Below are 25,033 nucleotides of genomic sequence, written 5' to 3' on the forward strand. Positions count from 1 at the left end.
AGAGCACTGTCCTTCTCCAAAGAGTTAATTATGTATTGGACTCCTCCGCTGTGTGTTTACAGCCGTCATAACTCTAACAGCATTCATTATTATTACAGGTAAAATGTGTCAAAGTCTGACAAACTCCATTTTCTTCAGTTGTTGTCGTCTGGCTCGCCCCTTCTCATTGGCTAGAAATATGTGTGATGGTACAACGTCACTTCCGGCACTGAGGTGCATGATGGCGGTCTCCATGACAGATCTGGCACATTGACTTCGCCTGGAGGTGTGCAGTTTACCCTTTCCTTAATCCACTCCGGGGAAATTTTACCAATAGATGACCTTAACCGAAATCGTCGTGACTGAATCTGAACTGAATCGCAGGTAAACAGCTTTCTGCGCTAAAATAACGTTAGCTAACATTGCCTGTAAGTGACATGCCTGCTGGGGACCACAGCTAGCTGTTAGCTAAGTGTTTACGCAAGGTTAAAGGACACTGCTGGGTTTTTACATACTACTTGCTTCAGTGGCACTTGCGACCCCTGAAATATAACTTAAACTCGTGTCGTCCTCCATGTTTCAGATCATGGCGCTGCACAGACTGTCCTTCAGACTACGGCAAACGGTAAGGTCCATTTAAACAGTAGGTTTGAGGACTTTTGGAGAAGCTGCAGACACATAACCTGCCCAGTATATGAAGAATAATCCATTTTTTAAAATATGTTTGTATATCTCTGTTTATAAAGCAAGGATGCAGGAAGAAAACTGGAGCAAAACACCTGTATTGTTTTTTTTTGTAGTGTGTGCATTAGCAGGCTGTGTTAAATCGTCCGGAGAAAAAAGTTTAAAGATTAACCCAGCGCAGGTTCTAACCTGGTGGGCTTCTCCCCCGACTCAGCTCAAGGTCCTTGAAAACCGAGAATACTTATACTATTAACAACACCTGGGGCAAAGTAACCCCCTCTTCTTGGTGCCTCCGTGGGTTAGGACAGTATCAGGGTAACACCCCTTAAATTTTGTCATACCTGGATGACCATAGTGTTTGTCCAGGTCAGAAGTATAGGCCAACCCAATTACATCTGCTAGTACTCACGACACATGACACACCCTGCTCACTGGTTGATGCCTACAGGACACAGAGATACATGCCACTCCAAACAATACATGATTATAAAACATAAAACACCTTTTTCCCCAGCATGAGATTAATACCAGGGTATTCTTATTTATATGTACCCATTTGCGTAACTGGCGTCTAAATGCAGGAATGCAGACATGGTCCCATGACCCTAACTGAGGTTTCAATTAGCCCTAAAGGATATATAAGAATGCAGACGAGGTCCCATGACCCTAAATGAAGTTTCAATTAACCCTAAAGGATAATAAGTAACTACCGTAAATGCAGAGACGTGATCAAGTGCCGGTGCTTAAGGCAACCGGGAAAGACAATAAGTAATAAATCGTGAGTGCAGAAACTGGATGGCCCCTGGGCCTCGGTATTTCCAGAACGCCAATATCGTGCGTGCAGATGTGCAAACATCACATCTCCACCTGTCCCCTGAAGGGGGTTCAGATTAATACCACGGTATTCTCATATATATGTTTGACCAGCTAAAGGGTTAATGCAGAATGCAAACCTCAGCAGGTGCCTTCTGTGTGAACCTATGTGCAAGGGTGGGGAAAGTCTCCACAAGCCCTGCTACCATGTGTGGGTGTGTGTATGTGTGCTCACAACACGTCCCACTGAGGTTAGGTCGCAACCCCGTATTACCAAGGAGATCATGAACCTTAATCACCTACGAAATCGCCACCTGAACCGCCTCAGGAACGTGAGTGTGTGTGCGTGTGTGTGTGTGTGCGCTCCCCTCCCCCGTACATCCGTACGCAGAGGGTGTGTGACAACAGAATCTTGTCTGTTTTAACAGGTACAGTCTTACAAGAAACACAGCTTCCTATGTCTCTCTCTATTTTATTTTTGTTTTTCTAAATTTTTATTTGTTGTTTTTTAAGGTGTTTGTTAACACCTAATAACCCTGGCCTTCCTTCTAGGAGCATCACAATTTCGCAAAACACTCCACCATGTCTAACATAGATTACAGTACAAGTTTGCGTACAAGCTGTTTTAACTGGGCTCAGTTTTTCTTGAAGGCTTTCTATCAGTGTATTAATGTCTTGTACTTTATAATTGATTTATTAGGTTTATATCTGTTTTAATGTGTCTCATATCATTACAGTACCATGTGTTCTGTTTCGATCATTGTTCTGGATTCTCAAGAGTATTCATTCTATAATAATTTTTTGCAGGTAACGCATGTAAGGTCCCTTCATACCAGTGGATGTGGGCAGCAGCAGGAGGCTGTGGCTGTGGAGCCTGAGCAGTTCTCAGTTTTCAGAACACAGGAGAATGATCCAGTAAGCAAATCTCACTCAAGCAGTGCAAATGTCTTCATCAAGCTATCAAGCAGGGAAGAACAGAGCACAGCTGCCTAGTTGCTGCAGATTTATATTCGTAGCAGCAAGATGTCCATATATTTGCATGATTTTAGCTGTTGATCTCACGTATTTTCGCTCTTTCCAGGCGTGTCATTCAGAGAAACAAATGGGACAGTATTACACGCTGCCCTCTGCACACATCCGCACTCTGTTCCCTCACGGTCTCCCTCGGCGCTATCAACAACAGGTATGTGTGTGACAGCATCCACATTATTTTAAAACATACTGGCTCATAGATAGTATTTTGTGGCTTGATCTATTGTTTTTGGTTAAATGTACCAATGCCGACGAATGTGTGTCTTTTAGGCGAAGACGTTTAATGAAGCCTGTATGATGGTGAGGCAGCCGTCTCTAGAAGTCATCTCTTACCTGAAGAAAGCAGACTACAGCAAACCTTCTCTACGATATGTATTCTGTATCCTTTGCAACACGTGCTCACAACCACACACGCAGATAAATATACTCTTCGTGCTTCTGATAAACGCCGTTGTTAACCTTATCAAGTTGTTCAGATGGCTTGAAGGGCAGTGGGAAGACGATGTCTCTCTGTCACACACTCCACTTCTGCTACACACAGGGATGGTTGGTGCTGCATGTTCCTGATGGTGAGACAAACGCAATCACACAAGGGCCTGGCTGCTACCGCTGCACAGAGGGTGACCTACTTCTCTGGTTTTTTTCTTTCTAATATAGCTCACCTCTGGGTGAAGAACTGCAAAGAGCTGCTGCCCTCCTCCTATAACACCTCTCGCTTTGATCAGCCATTACAAGCCACCGAATGGTTGCGCAACTTCAGAATCACCAATGAGCGCTTCCTCTCAAAGGTAGAGATCTTTCCGCAGTGTGCCTTTTTATAAACATCCGGCATCAGATGATATTTATATAGGCTGCAATTTTACAATATGAACTTGATGACTCTTGAGTACTTATCGTCAAAATAAAGGCTTGTGGAGTATTACATCATTTGTCACATTATTAACAAGCATGTCGGCATTTATAAACCTCGAATGAGCCTTGACAGCATCTTCACAGCGGTTTCGGTCACATGCTGATATACATAATTAAACTGGTTTATGACACCACCTGAATTTCCCTTTATGCACCGCTCTTAAAGGCAGCGTTCGTAGCACAGTGTCTTTGCATAACAGAGTAGCTACATAACAGCATGATATGGTTTGAGGTTTATTATTTGAGGGATTTTATATTGTAATGTACTGAGGACGGAGCATGTTGAGTACTTTAGTGCTCTTTAGCATGGAGAAAGGAGTGTTGAAATATTAATAGATGTAATTTGTGATGTCATGAGGCAAATAAAAAACATCTGACGCCTGGTGCATGAATAGAAATGAGGACCCAGACCATTAAACTGTGTGGTTTCTCTCCCAGATAAAGACAAAGCAGCGCTATTCATGGACAAAGAGAGAGTTCACTGAGGAGGGAAGTCCACTCGGGCAGCTGGTGGATCAGGTGAGTTTTCTCACAGAGTATTTGTGTGTGTTTATTTGAGATGTGGTTTATCTCGCCCTCCGAGACCTTCTCATCAATTCTGTAGTTTTTTTGTTTTTGTTACCTATCCTTTCCTTCATCTACCGATTTCCCCACTGGGGGTCATTAGAGTTTCATCTTTCACCTTGACTGTGCTGCTTAGTGGTGATCAATAGCCAATGAACTGAGCACGAGGATGGATCAGCACAATATGTTTGTACCACACTCACTGACAAAGGTGGAAAAGAGCAGGAGAGTTATGTTCAGTCGGGGGATTTTTCACCTCTTTCAATCAATCATTTGCTCCTTAACAAGACAAACACGTTTTTCAACACCGCTGGTGTTGCTGTGAGCTTGTTGTGAGCTTTAATTAGATCTGATATTAATAGCCAGCCTTCTGACAGCACATTATTAGACAAAAGAAATCAAACCAGTTTCTAACCTCCTGCATCTGTACCTAAAGAAACGGAGCATGAAATTACTGTTCGCTTCAACCATAACCCAGTGGCTCAGAGTTTGACCTACAAAGTTGTTTGTTGATACTCTATAAAAGAGTAAAATGCAATAAAAACATTTTACATCACCCACAATTGGTGTTGTAATGGTATACTCTTCAAGATCTGTAAGCAGACTTTGATGTGTTAAATCGGCGGAGTTGCCATTCAGTCGCTTTAAAGAGATTGTCATCGGGCATCTGATGGATGTTTCTTTTGCTGTAGGGTATATCTCGCGTGAAGAGCAGCAGTGATGTGGTGGGGGCGGTGATGAAGGAGCTGAGGATGCAAAGCGGGCAGCCAGAGTCAGACTTCCGCCTGGCCGTGGCTGTGGATGGTGTCAACGCCCTGTGGGGAAGATCCACCATCAAGAAGGAGGATAAGAGTGCTGTGAGGAAACGCATCAACAAACGTGTCACTTCTCATTTTTTGTCTTCATGCTTCTCTGTCAGCTGACGTGTCTCTCTCTCTTACTGTCATCAGGTAGATCCAGAGCAGCTCACTTTGGTTTATAACCTGAAAAAGCTGATGACGAACAGCTGGGTAAGAAGAACGCACTAAAGGAGATGACCACAGATGCATGAGAATATTACATCTCAGATTTCTTTATAACATTCACTCTTTTTGTCTCAGACTGGAGGCGCCATCATCACCACTCTGTCTCAGACGGGGTCTCTCTACACTTCGAAATCTTCCTACTTGCCTCAAGAGCTGCTGGGAGAGGTCAGAGATCATTTTATTGTACTTAATAATCTGTAGCACTTCTCCTCGAGCTCTGACAGCAGATTAGTCTTTCCTTCTCTTTTCCAACTTCATTCATTTGTCGGAAATTTGCAAACCTGGCCTCCGTACAGGATCAGAGCAATCCTCAGAACTAGTGCTGAAGATGTTTTTCAGATTTAAATAAAGTGATACACACAAGACATACTGGTTATGATTTGTTGATATTTGTGGCGAGCATAAAAAGTGTTTCGACGTTCTTTCCTGAACATGACTTTTAAAGCGATGTTTGATGTCTCATATGCTGACTTCCTGTCTGTGTTTGGCTCATCAGAGGGGGTTTGACACCATGGACCCGCTCATCCCGGTGTCGGTGCCCAACTACAGCGAGAAGGAGTTTGAGAGCTGTTACCTCTATTTCATGGACCGCCAGTGGCTGCAGCATCCACAGAGTGAGCGATGATACTGTGGATGCCTTTCTTCTTTTAAAGTAATGCTTTTTCAGTAACTTTAAATTATTTTTCCTCTCATCAGGTCGAACAGAAAATGGAAAGAAAGAGCTCATCTTTTTGAGCAACAGAAATCCATCGATGTTGGACAGAATTAGTTCCTTCCTATGAAGTTACAGAAAGACTTAACTCTCACACACACACACACACACACACACATCATACACACAAATATCAGTGTCCTAGAAATACATAAATATACAAATGTCCATACTCATAATGTCTGTAAATTATGATGCATGTGTGTAACTTTGATAATAAAATGTTGAATAAAGTAAAAAAAAAAAGAACTTTATTAAAAATTAAACCTGCAGTCTTTAATTGCAAGTAGTTCTGTCTTGAATCGAATGAATCTATGGGAATCTGAAAAGCATTATTTAGGAATGCAAAGGTATTATCTGCCACTTAGTTAATGTCTTTGTGTGATAGAGATGGGTAAAGTGGGAGAAAAAATAAGTGCAAAAAAGTTTTTTATTTTGACACAGATATTACAATTTGCACAAATACATTTAAAAACAATACTAAAACATATTGAAAAGACGTGTTACAGGCTTTGTAAGCGTCTAAAAACAAAACAAACCTTGAATGAGACACTTATCAGTCTGCGTCCTGCTTTTATGGCCAAGCGCCATCTGGCGGCGGTTCACATTCTTCAGCTGGTCACGTGATAGTTTACAAGGTCACGTGACTGAGCAGCAGTCCATTTGATCGCCTAAACATAGTGGTGGTGATAGAGGAAGCGCTGGTATGGCAGATTGGTCAAAGTGACTGCTGAGTGTATTTTTAAATATTTTTAAAATCAACCCGCGGGACATGACAGAGTTTCTGTCTGCGTCCTCTGAGGTGAGGACATCTCTTCAGTGATCTGAATGACTTGACAATAACGTGTGTGTGTGTGTGTATCAGCTTATCGCAGCAGCTGGGTCTTTATTCACTTTTGTTTTACAGTTTGAAGTGCTTCCGGGACACTGATTCAATCCGTGTTTTATCAAATTTGAACTCTAGCCTAATTTAGATGTTTGTTTCTAGATAAAATGGCGTTGTTGTCGCCATCATCTGTGCTTTTGGCACTAGTTTTCCTCGCGGCGGAAGTGACCCTCTCTACAGGTAACGCTGCACAGGTTGTCCCAATGCTTTGTATCCTCTCGCTTGCATGCAATCATACAGCTTCTGTTCACCAGTACAGACAGAAAGTCATGTTGCTGTGACTTCTTCTCCATTCCAGGAAGCAATGCATGTGTTGCCAGAAACTTTGGCCATGACTCTGTGGTGTGTGAGTGTAACTCAACCTACTGTGACAGTGTTGGGTCAGTCACTTTGCCTCCACTGGGCCAGTACTCCTCCTACCTGACCAGCATGGCCGGCAGCAGACTGAAGGCGGGCCGGGGTCCGGTCCAGGTGAACAGCACCGGTGCAGGTGAGGGATGATGTGGGCTTCAGCTGCAGCAGTCTGTGGTGTTGGAGCATCTGTCTCATCTCTTTCTGCGTCTCCTTTCAGGCCTCAGGTTGACGATCGTCCCCTACCAGAAGTACCAGAAGATCAGGGGGTTCGGTGGAGCAATGACGGACGCAGCGGCCATTAACATCCTGTCTCTTTCTGCTGGTGCACAGGACCAGCTGCTGCATCAGTACTTCTCCCCCGAAGGTACACTCAGTGAAAGGAATCTCCTGTGTGCAACAGTAGGGTGTCGGGTCAGAAAAGCATAACGTGGCCATAAATTCCAGGGATAAGATACGCATTTGTTATTCTTGTTTCTTTATTTTTCATGTAAAAACACTTTGCAACCAGTGTTGTCCTGCTTCAACACAATGAAAATACATTTCACACGTTCTGTGAGAGGTGTCTATATGTGCAGGTTAGTTTGTTTCCCATATCAACCGAATCACCATCACCATCCACGTCGTCTACGTATAAGGATGATAATGATCAATTTGGAGAATAGAAATTTGTAAATATAAAATGCAATAGCATTAAATATATAGATATATTCTGGGATCAACTGCTAATGTTTATGTGTTCAAAGCAAAGAGTAAACAAAGATGAATTCTCTTAAAAATCTGATTATATTGCTGTGTCTCTGGCAGGTATCGGCTACAGCGTGGTGCGTGTCCCCATGGCCAGCTGTGACTTCTCCACCCGTCTGTACACATATGCTGACACACCTGGAGACTACAACCTGGACAATTTCACACTGGCCCCCGAGGACGTCAACATGAAGGTCCCTCTCGTCTCCTCCTCCTCTCACAAACACATGTCCATCTCTCCATAGCTCTAATCTCTCCTCTTCCTCTGATCAGATCCCTCTCCTGCAGCGTGCTCAGGCCTTGTCTCCTCGCCCCCTGTCTCTGCTGGCCAGCGCCTGGAGCGCCCCCGCCTGGATGAAAACTAACGGTGCTCTCATAGGAAAGGGCTCCCTGAAGGGCCAGCCTGGGGGCAAGGAGCACAAAACCTGGGCTCAGTACTATATCAGGTGCCATGTGGGGGCTTTAACCTTAATGCAAAGTCACATGTTGGTAATGCTTTTGACAAGGGGAAATTATTCTGATGGTTGCTTTTTTTTTTTTTTCCTTTCCTCTCAGGTTCCTTGAGGAATATGCTAAATATAACTTGACCTTCTGGGCTTTGACAACAGGGAATGAGCCCTCTGCAGGACAGATGACAAACTACAGGTCTCTCCTCACATTATATTACAAATAATTAACCATCACCATGGATCATGAATTGCACAACAGACTGAGAAGTATCTAACTGCAGTTTCCAGGCTCTTGGCTTCACTCCTGAGGAGCAGAGGGACTGGGTGGCTCTGGACCTGGGCCCTGCTCTGCATGCTTCTTCACACCCACGCACACACGTCCTCATCCTGGATGACAACCGCCTGCTGCTGCCTCACTGGGCCAAAGTGGTGAGTCCAAGGACGGAGAGATATAGTGGGTAAAGTCATGGTAAACTTTGTTCTACCTGGGGCTACTCTGCAGTTGCAGGCAAAAGAAAATTGGATTTTTAACATAAAGCAGTGCAAGAAATGAAACTGTATTAAACAATACTAAAAAATCTTAACATGATAACTTAATATGATATAATTCAGATGCATTCATCACAATAACGAAGATGTTGGGTCCAGCTGCAGGAATAAAGGACTTTTATTTACTCTTTAATTTTGGATTAAAGAGTCTAAAACGATCAGATAGGAATCAACCTGAAGAAGGGGGTTGTTTTGTGGTTTATCAGGGCTGCAACTAAGGATCATTTTCATTGTTGAATATTTTATCGATTAATCAGTTGTTTGATCTCTAATATGGTGAGATAAATGCTAACGTTGACAAATGATCAGAGTTTCCCACAGCCTCAGGAGGAAGTTCTTAAATGTCTTGTTTTGTCCACAACTCAAAGATGTTCAGTTTACCGTCATAGAGCAGAAGAGAACCTAGCAGCTGGAATCAGAGAATGTTTATTTGAATTTTTCTTAAAAAATTGTTCACATTACCTAATCAAATATCAAAATGTTGGCAGTTAATTTAATAGTTGACAACCAATCGATTAATTTTTGCTGCTCCAGTTTTGTTGTTTAATGCCACAAGAATCAAGGACAAGATTAAAAAAATAGATTTCTGCAGGGTTCAATTTAATACTTTTTAATACTTTTTATTGACACAAAGAACACTATTTAATAATGTATTATTATATTACACTTTTGAGTTTTTACCAGCAATATATAGTAATAATTCTTAATGTTATAATCAATAACGTTATTGCAGCCTGGACCCAATGAGCAGCATAAAACGTAGTGATGGATTAACCAATTAAAAATTAATTTACGTTCCTTTGTTGTTGCTAAAATTGACACTTGCCCAGAGTGAGCTACTGTAGCACACAATCCACTCAATCACATAAAATAATATTTACCTGACATTACCTTCTTCAGCAGGCAAGAGACGAAATAAATACTCTTTAATTCCATATGAGGAAGAAACTAAATGCAATGTGTTTGACTTTTCAGTACCTGCAGATATCCTGAAAGGGGAGGACTTCCTCCCCTTTTCCTGCCCTCTTCCTGCATGCATTTTAGGTGTTTTTTTAAAATATTTTTTAACTTTTCCCTCCAGGTCCTAAATGACATTCATGCAGGAAGGTTCATTCATGGCGTGGCAGTTCACTGGTACATGGATAGCCTCGTCCCGGCAGAGATAAGCCTGGGAGTCATCCATCATCTCTACCCAGAGTATTACCTGTTTGGCACAGAGGCCTGTTCTGGCTGGAGCCCACTAGACAAAGGGGTGAAGCTGGGTAGCTGGGACAGAGCGGAACAGTACGCACATGACATAATAGGGGTAAGATCATCTTATCTGTTGCATGAGGCTTGTTCAGTCACATCCACTGTGACAGATTTGACAAGCTGTGAGCTGCTATTGAAAGCTGAATCACCTCAGGTTTACAAGTTGCTGCACACAGTCTTTAGAAATGACCCGCAGGCCGTCAAAGCATGCTGGAACTGGTGTTTTCTTTCTTCTTTCTTCACTCTCTCTCAAATGAAATTGGACTCCCTCCGTTCTATCTATTTTGCATGACTGCATTCAGACTCTAGACATCTTGAGAATCAGGAGGGATTTGTTTGTGTAGATGTGCTGTCCTGAACAAAACAACACCTCTTAGTGCAAAGTTACAAAGCACAGACTAGATGCTGAACTGTAAGTGTTTTCCCCCACGGCAGGACTTAAATCATTATGTTGTGGGTTGGACTGACTGGAACCTGGCATTGGACCAGACTGGTGGGCCAAACTGGGTTAAAAACTTTGTGGACAGCCCTGTTATAGTGGATGCAAAGCGGGATGTCTTCTACAAGCAGCCACACTTCTACAGCATGGCCCACTTCAGGTATTAAACTGGCTCCCACATGATCTTTTTCACACTGAATGGCATTTTTCACCTGTTCCATCATTACAAGGTCTAATGAGATCTTCCTTTTTCTACAGTAAGTTCCTGTGGGAAGGGTCTCAGAGAGTGGGCGTGTCCGCCAGTCAGGAAACAGAGCTGGAATACTCTGCTTTTATCAGACCAGATGGATCAGTAGTGCTCATCATACTCAACAGGTACGTGAAATGTTTTTATGTGCAAATGACAGGAAATTCATAATACTAAACCGTGTACTTGTGTTTTTTAGGTAGGGCTTAACGATGTTGAAAAAAATATGTAATTGACATTATTTTTACGTAAATAGAAATTGCGTTGTGATTTGTAATATTAGAGGGGATGATCATTTTCGTTAAACCCGTTTGAATGATTTTGGTGGGATGTTTGCGTAGATATGTACCAGACAAAGATGTCGTTTAGGTCTGTAGAATATGATAAAACTCCTTTAACTAATATTGTGCCTCCTGCAGTTTGAAAATTTCAGTAAGCCATATTACGATTGCGTTAAAATTTTGATTAATTGTGCGGCCCATTTGTAGGTCATCGTCAGTGATCCAGTTTGAAGTCGGGGATCTGGCTGTGGGCTACATCTCCGCCGCCGCACCGGCTTATTCATTGCTCACACTGGCTTGGAACACACACTGATCATTAATACAAGTTCACATACACCTCGACCACATTACTAATGTGTTATGCACATTTCATGTTGAGAACCTTCTATTACTCTGAATACGTTGTCTCTATTAAGCCACTCGCACACGTTTTCATAATCTGCTGTGCTTTTCTGCACAGCTTTAGTAATTCAGTAGTCACTTAAAATAACCTCAAACATAACTTCATTAGATTTTCCTTCAAAAGCCTAAAATGCAGCGATTCCTATTGGGAACCTGAATGTATCAGTTCACCTGACTGACCTGTGCCAAAACTACTGCCTTGATTTCCAGCTAACAAGATGCTTCAAGTGTCCTCACAATCACAGAAATAATGTACAGAAATTGTAAATGCCTTCTGTTGCTATTTAATTTTAAAATAAAGTGTAAATTGTTTGAAAATACACATTTTATGTATTTTTGGGTGCAGTCACCCAGGTTTGAGAACATATACCGTATATAATACAAAGAACAATGAAAATTCAACTACGACCATTTTTTTGTCAATTTATTAATACATCATAGACATTTTTTCATATATATAATATACAGTTTGATAACCAGGTAATTTCACATTTGTGTCAACATTCTCAATGTTTTTTTTTTTTCCTTTGCAAACAATAAGTTGGACTAAAATTATTTACATCAAAAGTGATAAAAAAAATGTGAATGTCAAACGGAGGAATCAAACGACAGGGATGCCATCTGTAAATATATATACACCAGGAGCACTATATTTTAATCTAAATGACTGGATAAAGGGACAATTGTATTCCCTTACTGGTATATTCAATGTTCTCCCCCCCCCCGAAAGGTGTAAGGAATCACTTGCTTTCATTCGATGTCAGCTTCCATTTGGGGCCGTGAAACAGCAGCGACTCAACATGATTCCTAAAAAAGTGTTTATTGAAGTACACTACAGAGAGTGGACACAATAACATGAACACCTTTTACAATGCAATCCAATAAAACACCGCCAGAATAAATAACAAGAGTTCAATCAAGATCATCTCAACAAAAATGTATCATTATACCCTTCATAAACATAACATTTATTGCAGGGCGATAGGTGTTCATGTTGAGTCCAGGCCCTGTAAATGCTGAACGAGCGAAGGTAACCCCTACAGTATTCCCATCTGCCGTATAGGGCTCAGTTGCAGGATTTAGCTAATTTTCTGATGAGTAAAGAGGGCATGGTGTGATATAAAGTCTGGAATTTCCCCACAATAGTGTATTGCAGCAGTGCATTTCAAGACGGATGGCGTTTGCATTCGAGGTGGAAGTAGAGAAGACATAGGCTTGATCATCATCAATCTAGGCTGGTTTTTATGAGGCAAAAAAAAAAAAGAAGAGATCTCCCAGACCTCAACTGACTGTTAAGACGTCTGTACGGGTATCTGTATGGTAGGTTGAGGAGAAAGGCGTTAAAATAGAAAATGAAAGTACAAAAAATATCAGACTGAGATGATTAAGACGGCAACAGAGAGGAAAGTGATAAGCGCTTTGTCTTCTCGGTGTGTTGTTGGATGTAGGCGAGGAGAACCGAGGGATGAGACAGGTGGGCGTCTCAGAAGGACCATCTCTCCTGTGTGCGGGGGTCCATGGAGAGGGTGGGGGACTCTGATGGGGGCTGGCTGCTGCTGTCTTCTCCGTTCAAACTCTTCCTACACACTGGACATGTGTCATGCTGAGTGGCCACAGAACAGAACATAGATAACGTCAGCTTTAGGCGGGAGTTTTCCAGAAGTTGACTCATTATTTTAGTCCCCTCAGGCTGCCAGGGTCTTTCTGTCTGGTCTACCATTTAAATAAATAAACTGATCCTATTTCCTGTCTCACACAGCTTATTCCCCTGTGCAATTAACCTCCGTTGTTGTCCGAAAACTATTATGAACACATAAATGAGCCACTCAGTTGCACCGGGCAGCAATGTTTCTTGTTTATTTTGAGCAACTTTGAGCCGCCAAAGCATTTGTTCAAATTACCTTTAGGTCTTAATACTTAATGCATGAGCGCTGTGAATATCCCATATACAGTATCACATGTCAGATCTATTTTGTGAGTTTGTTAAACCCTCTTTGTCATGACTCACCATTTCCAGCCATGGTACTATACAGTCTGAATGAAAGAAGTGGTTACAGGGTAGCTGTCTGACTGGCTCTCCCACTGCGAAGTCCTCTTTGCACACTGGACATTCCATACAGCAGTCTACAGGAGTGGAGATAGAAATGTTTTATCAATACCCTCGTGGTTTCTAGTGGTAATCATCAGTGACTTAATGACTTGCTACAGATCAGTTCTTTAGCAGTAAAGCGGTACCACGCATGGTTTTTACTAATTACTAAAACAATTATGGAAAAGGGTAAAGGCCTGACTCCTTAAGACACATGGAGAGTCATTTCTCCAAAGAAGTCAGCTATTGCACACAGTTAAAGCAAAGTAGTAAATATGACCGTATACATAGAAGAGGAAGTCAAGAATAAAAATCTAAATAATTTATGGAACGCATTGATACTCAAGGTTAATGGATTTTTCGTTCTAAACAGACAGTTTCAGCGGCTTCTCTTGGCTGCCTTTTGAAGCTGCATCTAAGTGCTGCTCAGCCTTCTGAACAAATAAACATGTATTCACATGATGGCAGCTCTGTTATTAGTAGTCTCTTTGTATGCATATATAAGCCATTAGTTAGTGTGCCTTTTCATACAGACTTAATAGATTCACAAACAGCTGGTCCAACCCAAGGTGTGCATTTGGATAATTGTTTAAATACAGTTATTGCATCCACAGGTACAGTCATGTCCATGAGCAATATTGCAATTTGTACTTGAGATAAAAAGGCAAATATGAAAAAATAAGGAATTACTGACCTGCTTGTTCCTGAGAGATATTGACAGTTGGGAGAGAAGAGATCTTCTCTTTCTCTGCTGGAGGAGGTCCTGTGTTCTCCAACTGACCTAGTAACTACACACGCAAACACATTAGTAAACTGCAGAGAAATTGAAAGGTGACCGGGACAAAAAAAGTTCTATTAAGTTTGGTTTACCTGTGTTATAACGGCGTCTAACCCTCCCTGTCCCCAGGCGTAATCCCCCGGGTTAGAGTGCAGCATCCCTGTCCTGAGAGTCAGACACCACAAGTTGATAAGAAATAGCACTGACACGGTGACGCTAGCACTGTGATGCTACCGTAATGTCATCTTACCATGAGAGTGGGGGTGAGCCAGGGACCCCAGAGTTGGCAAAGAGGCCGGCGAGGAACTGTTGTACAATCCTGAGAAACGGAGAGAAAATACATAATGTCCTCACCAAAACAAGAGTAGATAGTATTAGAGCATAAATAGCACTGTCGTTTATAGACGATGGTAAGGAAGACTGAACTTTACTCACCCCTCAACAGCAGGCGAGCGGTCTGGTCTACTGCTGCCTCTGGACCGGTATCTCCTCTGGCTGTGCAGGCGAGGGGGACGTCCTGGTCCCCAGTGATCCCCGGCTCCTAGTAGACCCCCCATAGGTCCCCCTAGGCCTGCTGGGACTGACCCTCCGATTGGTCCCCCTCCCAAACCCCCCAGGTCACTGAGACCCCCCAAGCGCCCTCCGGGGAGCCGAGGTTCTGAGTCAGGTGTGTCGTTGTCTGCTGTAAATGGCCGCTCCAGTAACAACAGGTGCCATAGCTACAGGGATGGTGGGAGGAGACAGGTAAGGGGTCGAAGAAAGAGATTTTCAGACAGAAAGTGGGATTAAGGATCAGAAAGCAGGAGGGACAATGGGAAAAGAGAGGAATAAAAACAGAAAGTTCAGTCAAGAACCGGGCAGGGAAATAAGTACAAGTTCATTAAACACATAAATGATTGCAATCAATTCTCTTTGCCCACTTCCCCACCCAATTCTCTCCGAAATCCGTCAAGTCAGCTTCTACCTCTGCAAATTGTGTGGCTGCGTCATCTATCCCGTTAGCGACACCCTCTAGGAGACTGAGGGAAACCGCACACAAAGGGACAAGACACACTTTATTAGCAACAACCACTGAACCCTATACACATGTTCAGGTTTAGTGCTAGCCTGGGACAGAACTGCATGATACGCCTACACGTTTCTACAGCACAACATCTGGCTTCTTGTTTACAGCAACATGAAAACAGCTCATGTTGCTGCTTTTGTTCCAGACTGAGAATGAGGTAGATTCCTAAAATAATAAATGTCTCTCACCTGGAATCTTCTGTTACTTCCTCTATGAATCCTGAGTCACATCTCGGACAGATATACTCCTGAAATACATTTACGACAAAGATTGAGTCGCAGTGGAAAGAAGAAAAATGCACATTACATTTTTGTAGAAACCAAGGTGACATTTTCACCAGTCCCCAACCCAAAGATTATAAACGATTATAAACGCAGAGAAAAGCTGCTTTTTCTGTTTTAAAAATGATTGAAATGAATAATTGATTATCAAAGTAGTTGCGGATTCATTGTCTGTCGAGCGACTATGTTGATTATTTATTACATCATTTTTCTGCTCTACTTTAGTAAAATCAATTTGTGATGATATGATCTAGTTGTATGATTTTGTTGTCCAAAGGAATAATTACAAGAAAATATTTATTAAAAGAACAAGAAATTCATGGTTGAGGCTTTTGTACACATGTGCTGTCTGGTGTAGTGCACGAGAAATGAACATAGATGGATTTTTAAAAAGAAATATCTCCATAGTATTTGCTAAATTGTGATATATTAATGCCTAGAAAGTCATAAAAAGAGTAAAGACATTATGCAGCCCGGTTTGATTAACAAAACTTAATCAGTTTGTCTTCACGAGAATAATATCAGATTTGTATGACGCTGTTTTATGAATGTAGCCCAAGAGGTAGAGTTGGTCTGCCAACCACACGTAACTGTAACATGTGTGTGTGTGTTTGTTATAGAAGCCACTAAAATAGAATGTGAAACACACAGCTGGTAGCTTGTACAGCTGGATCATATGTTGTCTCCCTAGTGTAAGAGAGGGAATCCCTGACTATGGGAACAGGACTGAAGTCGGGTCATTTAATATACAGAAGAAGAAGTGATTAGACTGATGTTTATGTAAACGATGTTGATGGAAAAAGTAGGTCAAAAACATATTATACATTTTAACTCAGTTCTATTTGGAGCTCACTGAATGCGTTTGAAAACAGAGAACAATAGAATACCATGCTCACATGACGATATAACATCCTGTATTAGCGTAGTTTACAAACATTTGGGGATGTAAAACTATCGTCATGTCTCGAATCTGTTGTGTGTGTCATTTGCTCATAGATAGGTTATATGTTGCATAAACGGATCCACGACTCTTTGAGATATACTGTAGTAGTGTGTGGGTGTTGCAGAAAGTTGGCTCAGTGACGACATGCCACAGGATTGAGTGTTCTTGAGACAAGCAGACCAGTTTAGAGTCAATGACGGGGCAGGCTGGAATTACCCTCAAACATACCATAAAAATATGGATTCAGCTGACAGCAGGATAATCTGGAGGACTGAGTTACTGTCACAGAGACAATGCCCGTTTATTAGGTACTTTTTGTTCACCTCATTTATATCAATCAAGATAGACCCAGCTAAAATGTTACACATTTGGTCAACACCTACTTTCATATTCAATTAATATACCAATTATTTGATCCTTTAATGGATAAATCATTTGGTCAGTGTAATAACGATATAGAAAAATAGCTTGTGTACAACTATCAGACTTAAACCGAAAGATATGAATTTTACTATCATAAAATTAAAAGACTATGAAAACCTTATCATCTTAACATTTGAGACTAGAAACATGTTTGCATTTTACTTAATGACTTACATCATTAATAAGTTATCAATATTGTCTCCTTATCTATTAATAAACTAATAATTTCAGCTCTAGTCAATTTAACACATAAGTCAGACTGAAAACAGAAGCTTCCAAAATAAACCAATAAATTGAACTGAACACCTTTTTAAAACAGTTTAAACTAAACCATTATAACCTTCATGAACCTCGGGTTTAGTGCTGGATTAGTTTGAGCTAACGCTAGATGTACCTAATAAACTGGCGACTGGGTGTAAATAGAGATCCCTAACAAATACATAGGACATGTATGTGTGATATATGTTGAGGTTAGCAAGGGCCTGTCAACATTTGGACCATGTCAGCGTCTAGACATTACATTACTCTCACATTTCACTTTATAACTGAAACTGAAAACGACGTGTTTATGTTCCTGAAAATTCCCCAACTCCTCCTGTCAAGTGTGTGTTTAACAGAAACAACCCTGTAAACGAAAGGAACCCTAATATCAGACCGCTAATGTTAATACCGTGTATACAACAAAACAAGAATAACATAGAGCTTCTTCTCTCAGCTGTTTCCGTTATTCTGATCAAAACACAACATCCACAAGCTGTCAAAGCGAGGCATCAAGCACAGTGCTTTAACTGTCTTAAACATGCTAGCCTGACAAATATCGATATCTGCTTTTGATTGCCTGTTTTTTGACAACACATTTGGAGTGTCACGAGTTTTATTTAGAGAGTTAACAACAACAAACGCCGCTAAATGCTAACTGGCTAGCTAGTGTTTAGCTGTAGCGAGCAAGCGAAACAAACGGCATTTCGGGAAAAAGGTTGACTTGTCAACCGCACATTTTGCACAAGAGTACGACAGGCAAACAAAGAAATACATCTGCCTTACCGGGAGTTTAGGGTTCACTTCTCCCTTACAACAGTGACAGAAAAACCGATGCGGTGGAACAGCCGCAGCCTCCGCCATCTTCCCCGGACCAGCACAAACACTGACGTCGGTCCTCCACGAACTGAAGACAGCTGTCCGCCTCCAGCCCAGCATGCACCGCGGCACCGCGGATCAAATCCAAACGAGTAGAGCTGAATACCGGAAGTGCTCGTGTGTTGTCTGCGAGAAGACTCGTGTGTCCGGTTGACTTTCAGTGGGATGCTTAAGGCAAGGAATTCCCTGTGTACTGAAACTTGTCTGTGGGAAAGGTTTGTGAAAAATATCTGACTTTTCGGATGACATAATGTAAATATTAGCCGTTAACTAGCTAGCTAGTATGTAAAGTGTTGCTGTTGCATTGCTACCTGCGCAGCTACGTTCACTTGTAACCGTGTGAAATAAGGTTACTTGTTTCTTATGTTTTTAAACTAGTCAAGCTGTGTATTGCTGAACGACTGACAGTGGATACTGTGTGTGTGTGTGTGTGTGTGTGTGCGCGCGCGTGTGTGTGTGCGTGCGCGCACGCTTTAGCCTTCTGTTTGTATTATTATGTTGCGTTTTGACAAACACTGACATTTATTTCTAACGTTACACTACCAAGGAGGCGTTTCTGTACAGTATCAAGCAATACATTCATTAATAGTCTAAATTAGAAAATGCAATTATGGGGAATAGGCACAGTTGAACTCAGGAATGCTGGTCACTTTTTCTTAGAGAAGTGACCAAGTTTCATTGTCCAAACAAGTCTCTTAATCATAGTTGATGCCTTAAATCACTCAAGTGATTTTGTACAGCACCTCCATAAAGTTGTGGGAGTTTTGCATGATAAATTAACAATAGAAGGCCCAGATATTTTGACTTTCAGTCAGCTCAGTTAGTATGGGTCAAGCTCCAAAAATGCTGTATTTTATTGGTGCTGGAACGATCAGTTGAATATCGGACAGAAAGTTAATCTGCAATTATCATTTTTCAATTCAATATGCCAAAACATCATCCAGTTCTAGCTTCTGAAATGTAAGGAGTTTGCTGCTTTTCTGTGTTTATACATTTTAAACAGAATATTTAGCGGGTTTGGACTGTTTGTCTGACAGAACAAGACATTTGAAGATGTCACCTTGCACTGTGAGAAACTGTCAGACATTTTTCACTATTGAGACCTGATAATGTTCATATTGGCTCTCTGTCGCTGACTGGAACACTTCAATGAAACAGAGCCATTGTGAATTGTTAATATTATTAGTAACATCTGTGCTGCAGTGGAAAAAGGTGTATGCAAGTCCATGCACTTGATAATACATCAGAAAAGCATGACATTTGTTTGCAATATACAGTAATAAGAGTGTATGTTTTTCATATAACACATAGTAACTAGTGTTTTGCACATAGTCTTACTTCAACATAAACACATTTTACTCATTGTGTAAAACGCTCGTGTTCCCCTGTAAAATAGCATAATTCCTTGCAATTATGACAACTTATCCATGATAAGTTTATTTGTAAATCCTTTTATTCAGTGACCGTTTACTTGGCAAGCTACTTGTTCCTTAGTATGTTTTTAGTGAGTGATTTAGAATCAGATGTTCTAGAAAGGTCAAGCTAAGCCTACCGTATATAATGTGTATTAAAAGGCACATAGATAGTGTTGTATTGATTGTTGTGTTTATGATATAGGTGCTTAATATAGATTGTAGTGTAAAGTTTGTATGGAGTCTATATGTGAGACCTTTCTTCCTCTGTATGTGTTTTTCTGTGCAGATGACTGCCCAGGAGGTGCGTCTGTGTGGTCTCCTGCTGCGGGAGCATTTTGGAGAAGTGGTGGAGAAAGTGGGAACACACCTGCTCAGAGGTGGAGCACAGAATTTAAGAACCATCATTCATGAGACTGGCATCCCACTGGACCTGGTACCACTCCTACCCTTTCTGTTTCAAGGCTGTTACTCTCTCCACTTCACACCATGGAAATATAATTACACATGTATATACTGTTATACACACACTGATTTTTAGCATTTTCAAATAGAGTTCAGCAGTCTTTCTGGTTTCATCGGTGGACTATAAAGTTGTTCTAGGTGTAATTTACAGTGCGTTTACATAGAGTAGTTTTTTTGCATCATCTGTAACCTGATTATATTAACACCTTGACAAGTGAAACAATACCATGGAGAAAAAAGTTTTTTTATACAAAAATGTGCTGTTTTTTGGAACAATAAGAGTAGCACAGTATGCTAATACATATAATATACAAATACATTTTCTGCCTTCATTTGATTAGTAGTGTAGTGGCCATTTGTCTGAAAAATCCAAAACAAACATTAAACAAAGGGCCACTGACGCACCATGGGTTTGTGGTTTATGCAGGCAAAATAATGCGTTGTCCATACAGGATTCTCTTTTTCTCATTATTTATTTAGCAAACCAAAAAAAGCAAACAAACAAATGAACAAAGGAACTCCTATCGCTGCCTCTCTTGCTCTGGTAAAAAAAAAAAAACACAGGCCCACCCTGGTGCATGCTGGTCCTGTACCTGCCTACTCCGATAGATGTATATAGTGTTATCCAATTCATAAACAAACCACAAAACTAAGTATACTTAAACAACAACAAATAAAATAATTAAACTAATCGAATGACTATCAAAAGAAAAGGCTATCTTAATGTATACAAAAATCTAACCTCAATAAGCAAACATCTATAATAATTAAACAATACTACTTATGAATGAAATAAGTAAATACTGAAATCAAATAAATAGCTCTTACAAATTGTATTGTTTTGTGTGCATGTGAAGGGAATGGTGAAGGTAAAGCACCTCTTTGCTCCCCTTTCTTTCTCCTTGTAGGTAAAGAAGTCCTTGTGTGTGCTCGTGCAGCATGGGGCCTGTGTGTTCAGCTCAGGCCGTAAAGGACCAGGGAGCCCCACAGAGTATCGGACCGGCTGTGATCGGATTCTGAGAATTCTGAGATACCCGCGTTACATCTACACTGCCAAAACCCTGTACGGGGACACCGGAGAGCTAATCATAGAGGAGTTTCTGCAGAGAGGTCACATGACCATGAGTAGCACGGTTAAGACGGTCGCCGACCGCCTCACACAGAACATGGAGGGTCAGTATCTCAGTGTCTGTATTAATCAAAGGCTATAGAAAAGCTTCTCCATCAGTTTTCTGAAGGCATGTTTCTAAGCCTAGTTTTGGGTTTATCACTCAACACTTGGCAGTTATCCAATCCAATAATAAAAATCCAATTTTTGTCAAATGGCAGCCTTGGTGGAAACCAGGCAGGATGTCAATCAAGCAAAATGCACCAAAACATAAACTTAATTTGTGATCTTATTATCTATATAGAGATTGAATATGACGAAAAAGTAACAACAGCAATTTAAATTGTCCATGTTGTTCTAGAGGGTCGCTGCATGGATTACACTGAAGTGTCCACTGCCTTCTCCAAACTGGTGGAGACCCATTTTCTTCAGCGCTGCCCCCCGATGGTGAAAGCAGGAACAACAGGCAGTGCCACTCCAGCTACCCCGGCGACCCCTGGTACCCCAGCTGCCCCTGTTAGCACTGCTCTGCCCACTCCGGAGAGCTTCCCCGACTGTTACAAGGTGCCTCACATGACACTTGTCGGGCGAGGCAAACGCCAACTCTGCAGTGAGGAAGGAGAGGACCAAAGGAATGCAAAGAAGGCTAGAATGGATTCACAGGTGAGTGTTTGGAACATGATAGTTACACTTTAAACACATTTGCTTTGCTTTTAAAACTCAAATGACCTCTTCTTTTCCCTGCCCCTTGCATATAACGCCTTGCTTATCTTTTGTGTGACCCTCTGTCTCTTTCTGTGTGTCTCTAATGCTCAGAATCATGGTGATGAAGGGATTAGCTGGCAGGTCAATTTTGAGAGGTTCCATCTCCACTTCAGAGACCAGGCCATCATCAGTGCTGTCGCCAACAAGTGTGATCAGGTCAGCTTTTTACTCATGACTGTTTGAAATATATTGTTTAAGGAATAGTCATTTTGTGAAATTCGCTGTCTTTCAGAGGGTTTAAATGAGAAGATTGATACCACTCTCGTGTCGATTTGCTCCAGCCAGCACTACGTTAGCTTAGCATAAAGACAGGGGGAAACAGCTAGCCTGTGTCTGTGCAAAAATAACACATCAGCACAATTAATGTTATTTTTCGTCCACCGTTTTCATAGCAACCTCAAGGTGACGATAAGACTCAAAGAAGTCACTGTGCCCGCGCCAAAAAATAAAGAAATTGTTAAACTAATAATCTTGGAAGATTTTCATTTAAATAAATGTCTGTTAAGTCACTCTCTTTTGCTGAATGAGGTAACACAATGGGGATTGCGCCAATGATAAAAATATTGCAATATTTACATACTTACAGTATTATGAACTGGTTGTTTGTGGCGTCATTCCTGGAACAAAATCTAAAAAGTTACTGCTAATGCAAACCAAACATTTCCTACTGCTGCAGCTTCACATTAAAAGTGTTTAATTGATAAAACACAAGTTGACTATTATTATTATTAGAATTTACAGGAAATGCAATGTGTTTGTCAGTGAGTTTTTGTACAAGTTAAACAAATATAAACCATGTCAATTAGTGAGCTTTAGAGGCGTTGGTCGGGAGATTTTGATACCTTTAGACAGAACCAGGCAAGCTGTTTCCACCTGTTTCTAATCATGTTACAGTCCGCACTGCTGTACCGATATCTGCCTGCCTGTTTGCTTTACAAGGAAAAGGTATTATTATGGTTATAATGATTGTCTTTCTACATAATTGCTTCCTAATAACCCAGACGAGCAGTGAGATATTGAGGACTATGCTGAGGATGAGTGAGGTGACGACCTCGCCCACAGCCACCTGTACAAAGCCTCTCTCAGCCAACGAGATCTTCAGGTCCCTCCCGACCAGCTACAACATAGCCAGACCCATCTTAGACCAGTACCTCACACTACTGGTTGATGACCCGGTATGACCTTTGCAAGGAACCTGCCAAATTTTAGAATCTTAAATTTTTATCTGCAAGATTTGTTTTGATCTCCTTGTCCTTTTCATATCCTAGATGGAGTTTGTGGGGAAGGCTGGCGAAAGTGGAGGAGGAATGTACGTCGTCAGTATCTTTTTTTTAGGCTCATGACCATATTGTCAAAAACCAACACACACGTTTTGTTCCATTTTAAATTCATGAAACACAAGGCGTGGGTGCTTTTCTTAACTCACCTCTCAGATCTGCACACAGCGCTGGCCAATCTGGCTCGAGCCACGCTTGAGTCTGTAGTACAGGAGAGGTAAGTGTGTTTTTTTTAATCGTGTATACATGTGATTGCCCGGTAATCATTATTAATCATTTTTAATCTGTTATCAGATTTGGCTCCCGATCAGCGCGCATCTTCCGTCTGTTGCTGAGGAAACGTCACCTGGAGCAGAAGCAGGTGGAGGATTTTGCAATGATTCCAGCCAAAGAGGCCAAAGACATGCTCTACACGCTGCTGTCACAGAACCTGGTCCAGCTACAGGTACGAGCTTGACATGTGAAGAGGCTTTCACGATGCCCCTCTTTGCATCAATGCATTCTTAGGGTGATGGATTGTTAACCGCTTTTCCTCCTGATTCCCGCAAAAACACTTAAACACAACGTGGAAGAACTTCCAAAGTAGACACTCTGAACTGTTGCCACAAATGATTTGTAACTTTGGCAAGAAAAAAGAGAGGACATACTGAACACTGTGATGGATGTAAATATACAAAGCAAGTCTCTTCTATTTTCTTAGTGAATTAACATGAGCGACAACGTAGCAGTAATAAAAAAATAAACCTGATCCAAAAACCTACTTTGAAAATTATTTTGGCTTACTTTTGGAAGATACACTAGGTGAATGAGATATTCTTAATTCCTTACTTATATTCCTTACTTTCCTTACCGTAGCCTTTTTCTTTATTCTGTGTGTGTCTGTGGACAATGACGCAGGAATAATTAAATATAAGTGACCATTTGGCAGTTACACTGAGACATTGATAATCTGAATGGACACACTTTAAATCATCAAATTTGAGGGAGCAGCCCCAGCTGGTATTCTTTTAATCTACCTACTTATTCTCTCTGAACAGCCATGACATTTCTTTCTATTCTTCAGGAAATCCCAAAGACTCCTGACTTCGCTCCCTCTCGTACTTTCTATCTTTACACCGTCAACCAGCTCCCGACTGCAAGAATGCTGCTTCAGAACTGCTACAAGGTAAAAACAATGAATGCGCCGTAGCCTTCAGAGCTCTGGTTAGAAGAGGACTACGTATGGCATGCTTTCTTTGTCTTTAAATGTTGGTTGGTTTTGCCTTCAGTAATGTTTTGGGTCTTCACGTTTTTCTCTCGCAGACAGTCGCTAACCTCATAGAGCGACGCCTTTTTGAGTCCAAAGAGAGCAAGTGAGTTCATCATGCCCAGGAAGTCAAGATACTTTCACATGAGGAACTCTTAAGAGCTGTCTGGCTCACACACACTGTCACACATCAATGTTTGATTGGTTTTCTGCTTGACTGGCAGGCGTCTGCTGGAGAAATCCCAGCGAATCGAGGCCATTCTGGCATCTCTCCAGGCCAGTGGGGCTGAGCCTGAGCAGCTGACGGAGGTCGAGGAGATGATCACTGCTACTGAAAAGCAACAGCTGGAGGCATTACGGCTTCATATCAACAAGTAAGAGCACAAAACAAAACTACAACACCCTTTTCTACTGGTGACTGTTGGTTACAATTCTCACTCCTGTTCTTTTCCCCTCCAGGTTAGATTCAGCAGAGAACCAGGTAGATGAATCCATCTTTCTTATAGAGTCCTACGTCACCTCCACTGCATCCACAAGTTGAGGGCATTACAACTCACACGCAGTACTTTTGAAGATTTGTTCCGTTACTTTTTTGTGTATGAATGCTGTCAAGTATGGCTGTTTTATAGTTTATATGACTGGATTGATGCAGTAAAATCTTAATAGATGACTTTGCTTGTTTTTATTGCACGCGTCAGAAAATCAATAAATTGACCACTT

General features: G+C 41.4%; 4 protein-coding genes across 7 annotated transcripts; 3 read left to right on the forward strand and 1 right to left on the reverse strand.

The window, feature by feature from the left end:
- Positions 1-201: 201 nt before the first annotated feature.
- dap3 (death associated protein 3) lies at positions 202-6,523 on the forward strand. Of its 2 annotated transcripts, XM_031853354.1 has the most exons (13): positions 202-363; positions 563-604; positions 2,284-2,391; positions 2,558-2,659; positions 2,779-2,887; positions 2,985-3,077; positions 3,166-3,296; positions 3,859-3,939; positions 4,677-4,841; positions 4,935-4,994; positions 5,085-5,174; positions 5,506-5,623; positions 5,706-6,523. In XM_031853354.1, exons 2-13 carry the CDS (start codon positions 566-568, stop codon positions 5,789-5,791), a joined length of 1,182 nt encoding a protein of 393 aa, XP_031709214.1. In that variant the 5' UTR covers positions 202-363; positions 563-565; the 3' UTR covers positions 5,792-6,523. The 2 variants fall into 2 exon arrangements, with proteins under 2 accessions (XP_031709214.1, XP_031709213.1); XM_031853353.1 differs by lacking the exons at positions 202-363; positions 563-604 and having other exon boundaries at positions 1,829-2,391.
- gba1 (glucosylceramidase beta 1) lies at positions 6,432-11,731 on the forward strand. The gene is made up of 12 exons (XM_031853352.1): positions 6,432-6,523; positions 6,710-6,787; positions 6,906-7,097; positions 7,179-7,325; positions 7,766-7,899; positions 7,979-8,151; positions 8,261-8,350; positions 8,436-8,583; positions 9,785-10,009; positions 10,390-10,553; positions 10,652-10,768; positions 11,129-11,731. The coding sequence occupies exons 2-12, from the start codon at positions 6,715-6,717 to the stop codon at positions 11,232-11,234; spliced, it is 1,569 nt and encodes a 522-aa protein (XP_031709212.1). The 5' UTR covers positions 6,432-6,523; positions 6,710-6,714; the 3' UTR covers positions 11,235-11,731.
- On the reverse strand, positions 11,731-18,139 carry rnf115a (ring finger protein 115a). Of its 2 annotated transcripts, none has more exons than XM_031853356.1 (9): positions 17,948-18,139; positions 15,445-15,503; positions 15,155-15,209; positions 14,626-14,909; positions 14,441-14,509; positions 14,283-14,355; positions 14,107-14,200; positions 13,332-13,447; positions 11,731-12,926 (listed from the first exon to the last, which is right to left on the reverse strand). In XM_031853356.1, exons 1-9 carry the CDS (start codon positions 18,098-18,100, stop codon positions 12,807-12,809), a joined length of 1,023 nt encoding a protein of 340 aa, XP_031709216.1. In that variant the 5' UTR covers positions 18,101-18,139; the 3' UTR covers positions 11,731-12,806. The 2 variants fall into 2 exon arrangements, with proteins under 2 accessions (XP_031709216.1, XP_031709215.1); XM_031853355.1 differs by having other exon boundaries at positions 15,119-15,209.
- On the forward strand, positions 18,004-24,983 carry polr3c (polymerase (RNA) III (DNA directed) polypeptide C). Of its 2 annotated transcripts, XM_031853350.1 has the most exons (13): positions 18,004-18,255; positions 19,742-19,888; positions 20,826-21,090; positions 21,387-21,688; positions 21,842-21,946; positions 22,792-22,965; positions 23,059-23,110; positions 23,224-23,284; positions 23,362-23,512; positions 24,131-24,232; positions 24,370-24,419; positions 24,538-24,687; positions 24,773-24,983. In XM_031853350.1, the coding sequence occupies exons 2-13, from the start codon at positions 19,742-19,744 to the stop codon at positions 24,852-24,854; spliced, it is 1,641 nt and encodes a 546-aa protein (XP_031709210.1). In that variant the 5' UTR covers positions 18,004-18,255; the 3' UTR covers positions 24,855-24,983. The 2 variants fall into 2 exon arrangements, with proteins under 2 accessions (XP_031709210.1, XP_031709209.1); XM_031853349.1 differs by lacking the exon at positions 18,004-18,255 and having other exon boundaries at positions 18,273-19,888.
- Positions 24,984-25,033: the final 50 nt, after the last annotated feature.

This window comes from Anarrhichthys ocellatus, unplaced genomic scaffold, assembly GCF_004355925.1.
Source record: "Anarrhichthys ocellatus isolate YVR2014 unplaced genomic scaffold, GSC_Weel_1.0 scaffold13, whole genome shotgun sequence".
Taxonomy (NCBI): domain Eukaryota; kingdom Metazoa; phylum Chordata; class Actinopteri; order Perciformes; family Anarhichadidae; genus Anarrhichthys; species Anarrhichthys ocellatus.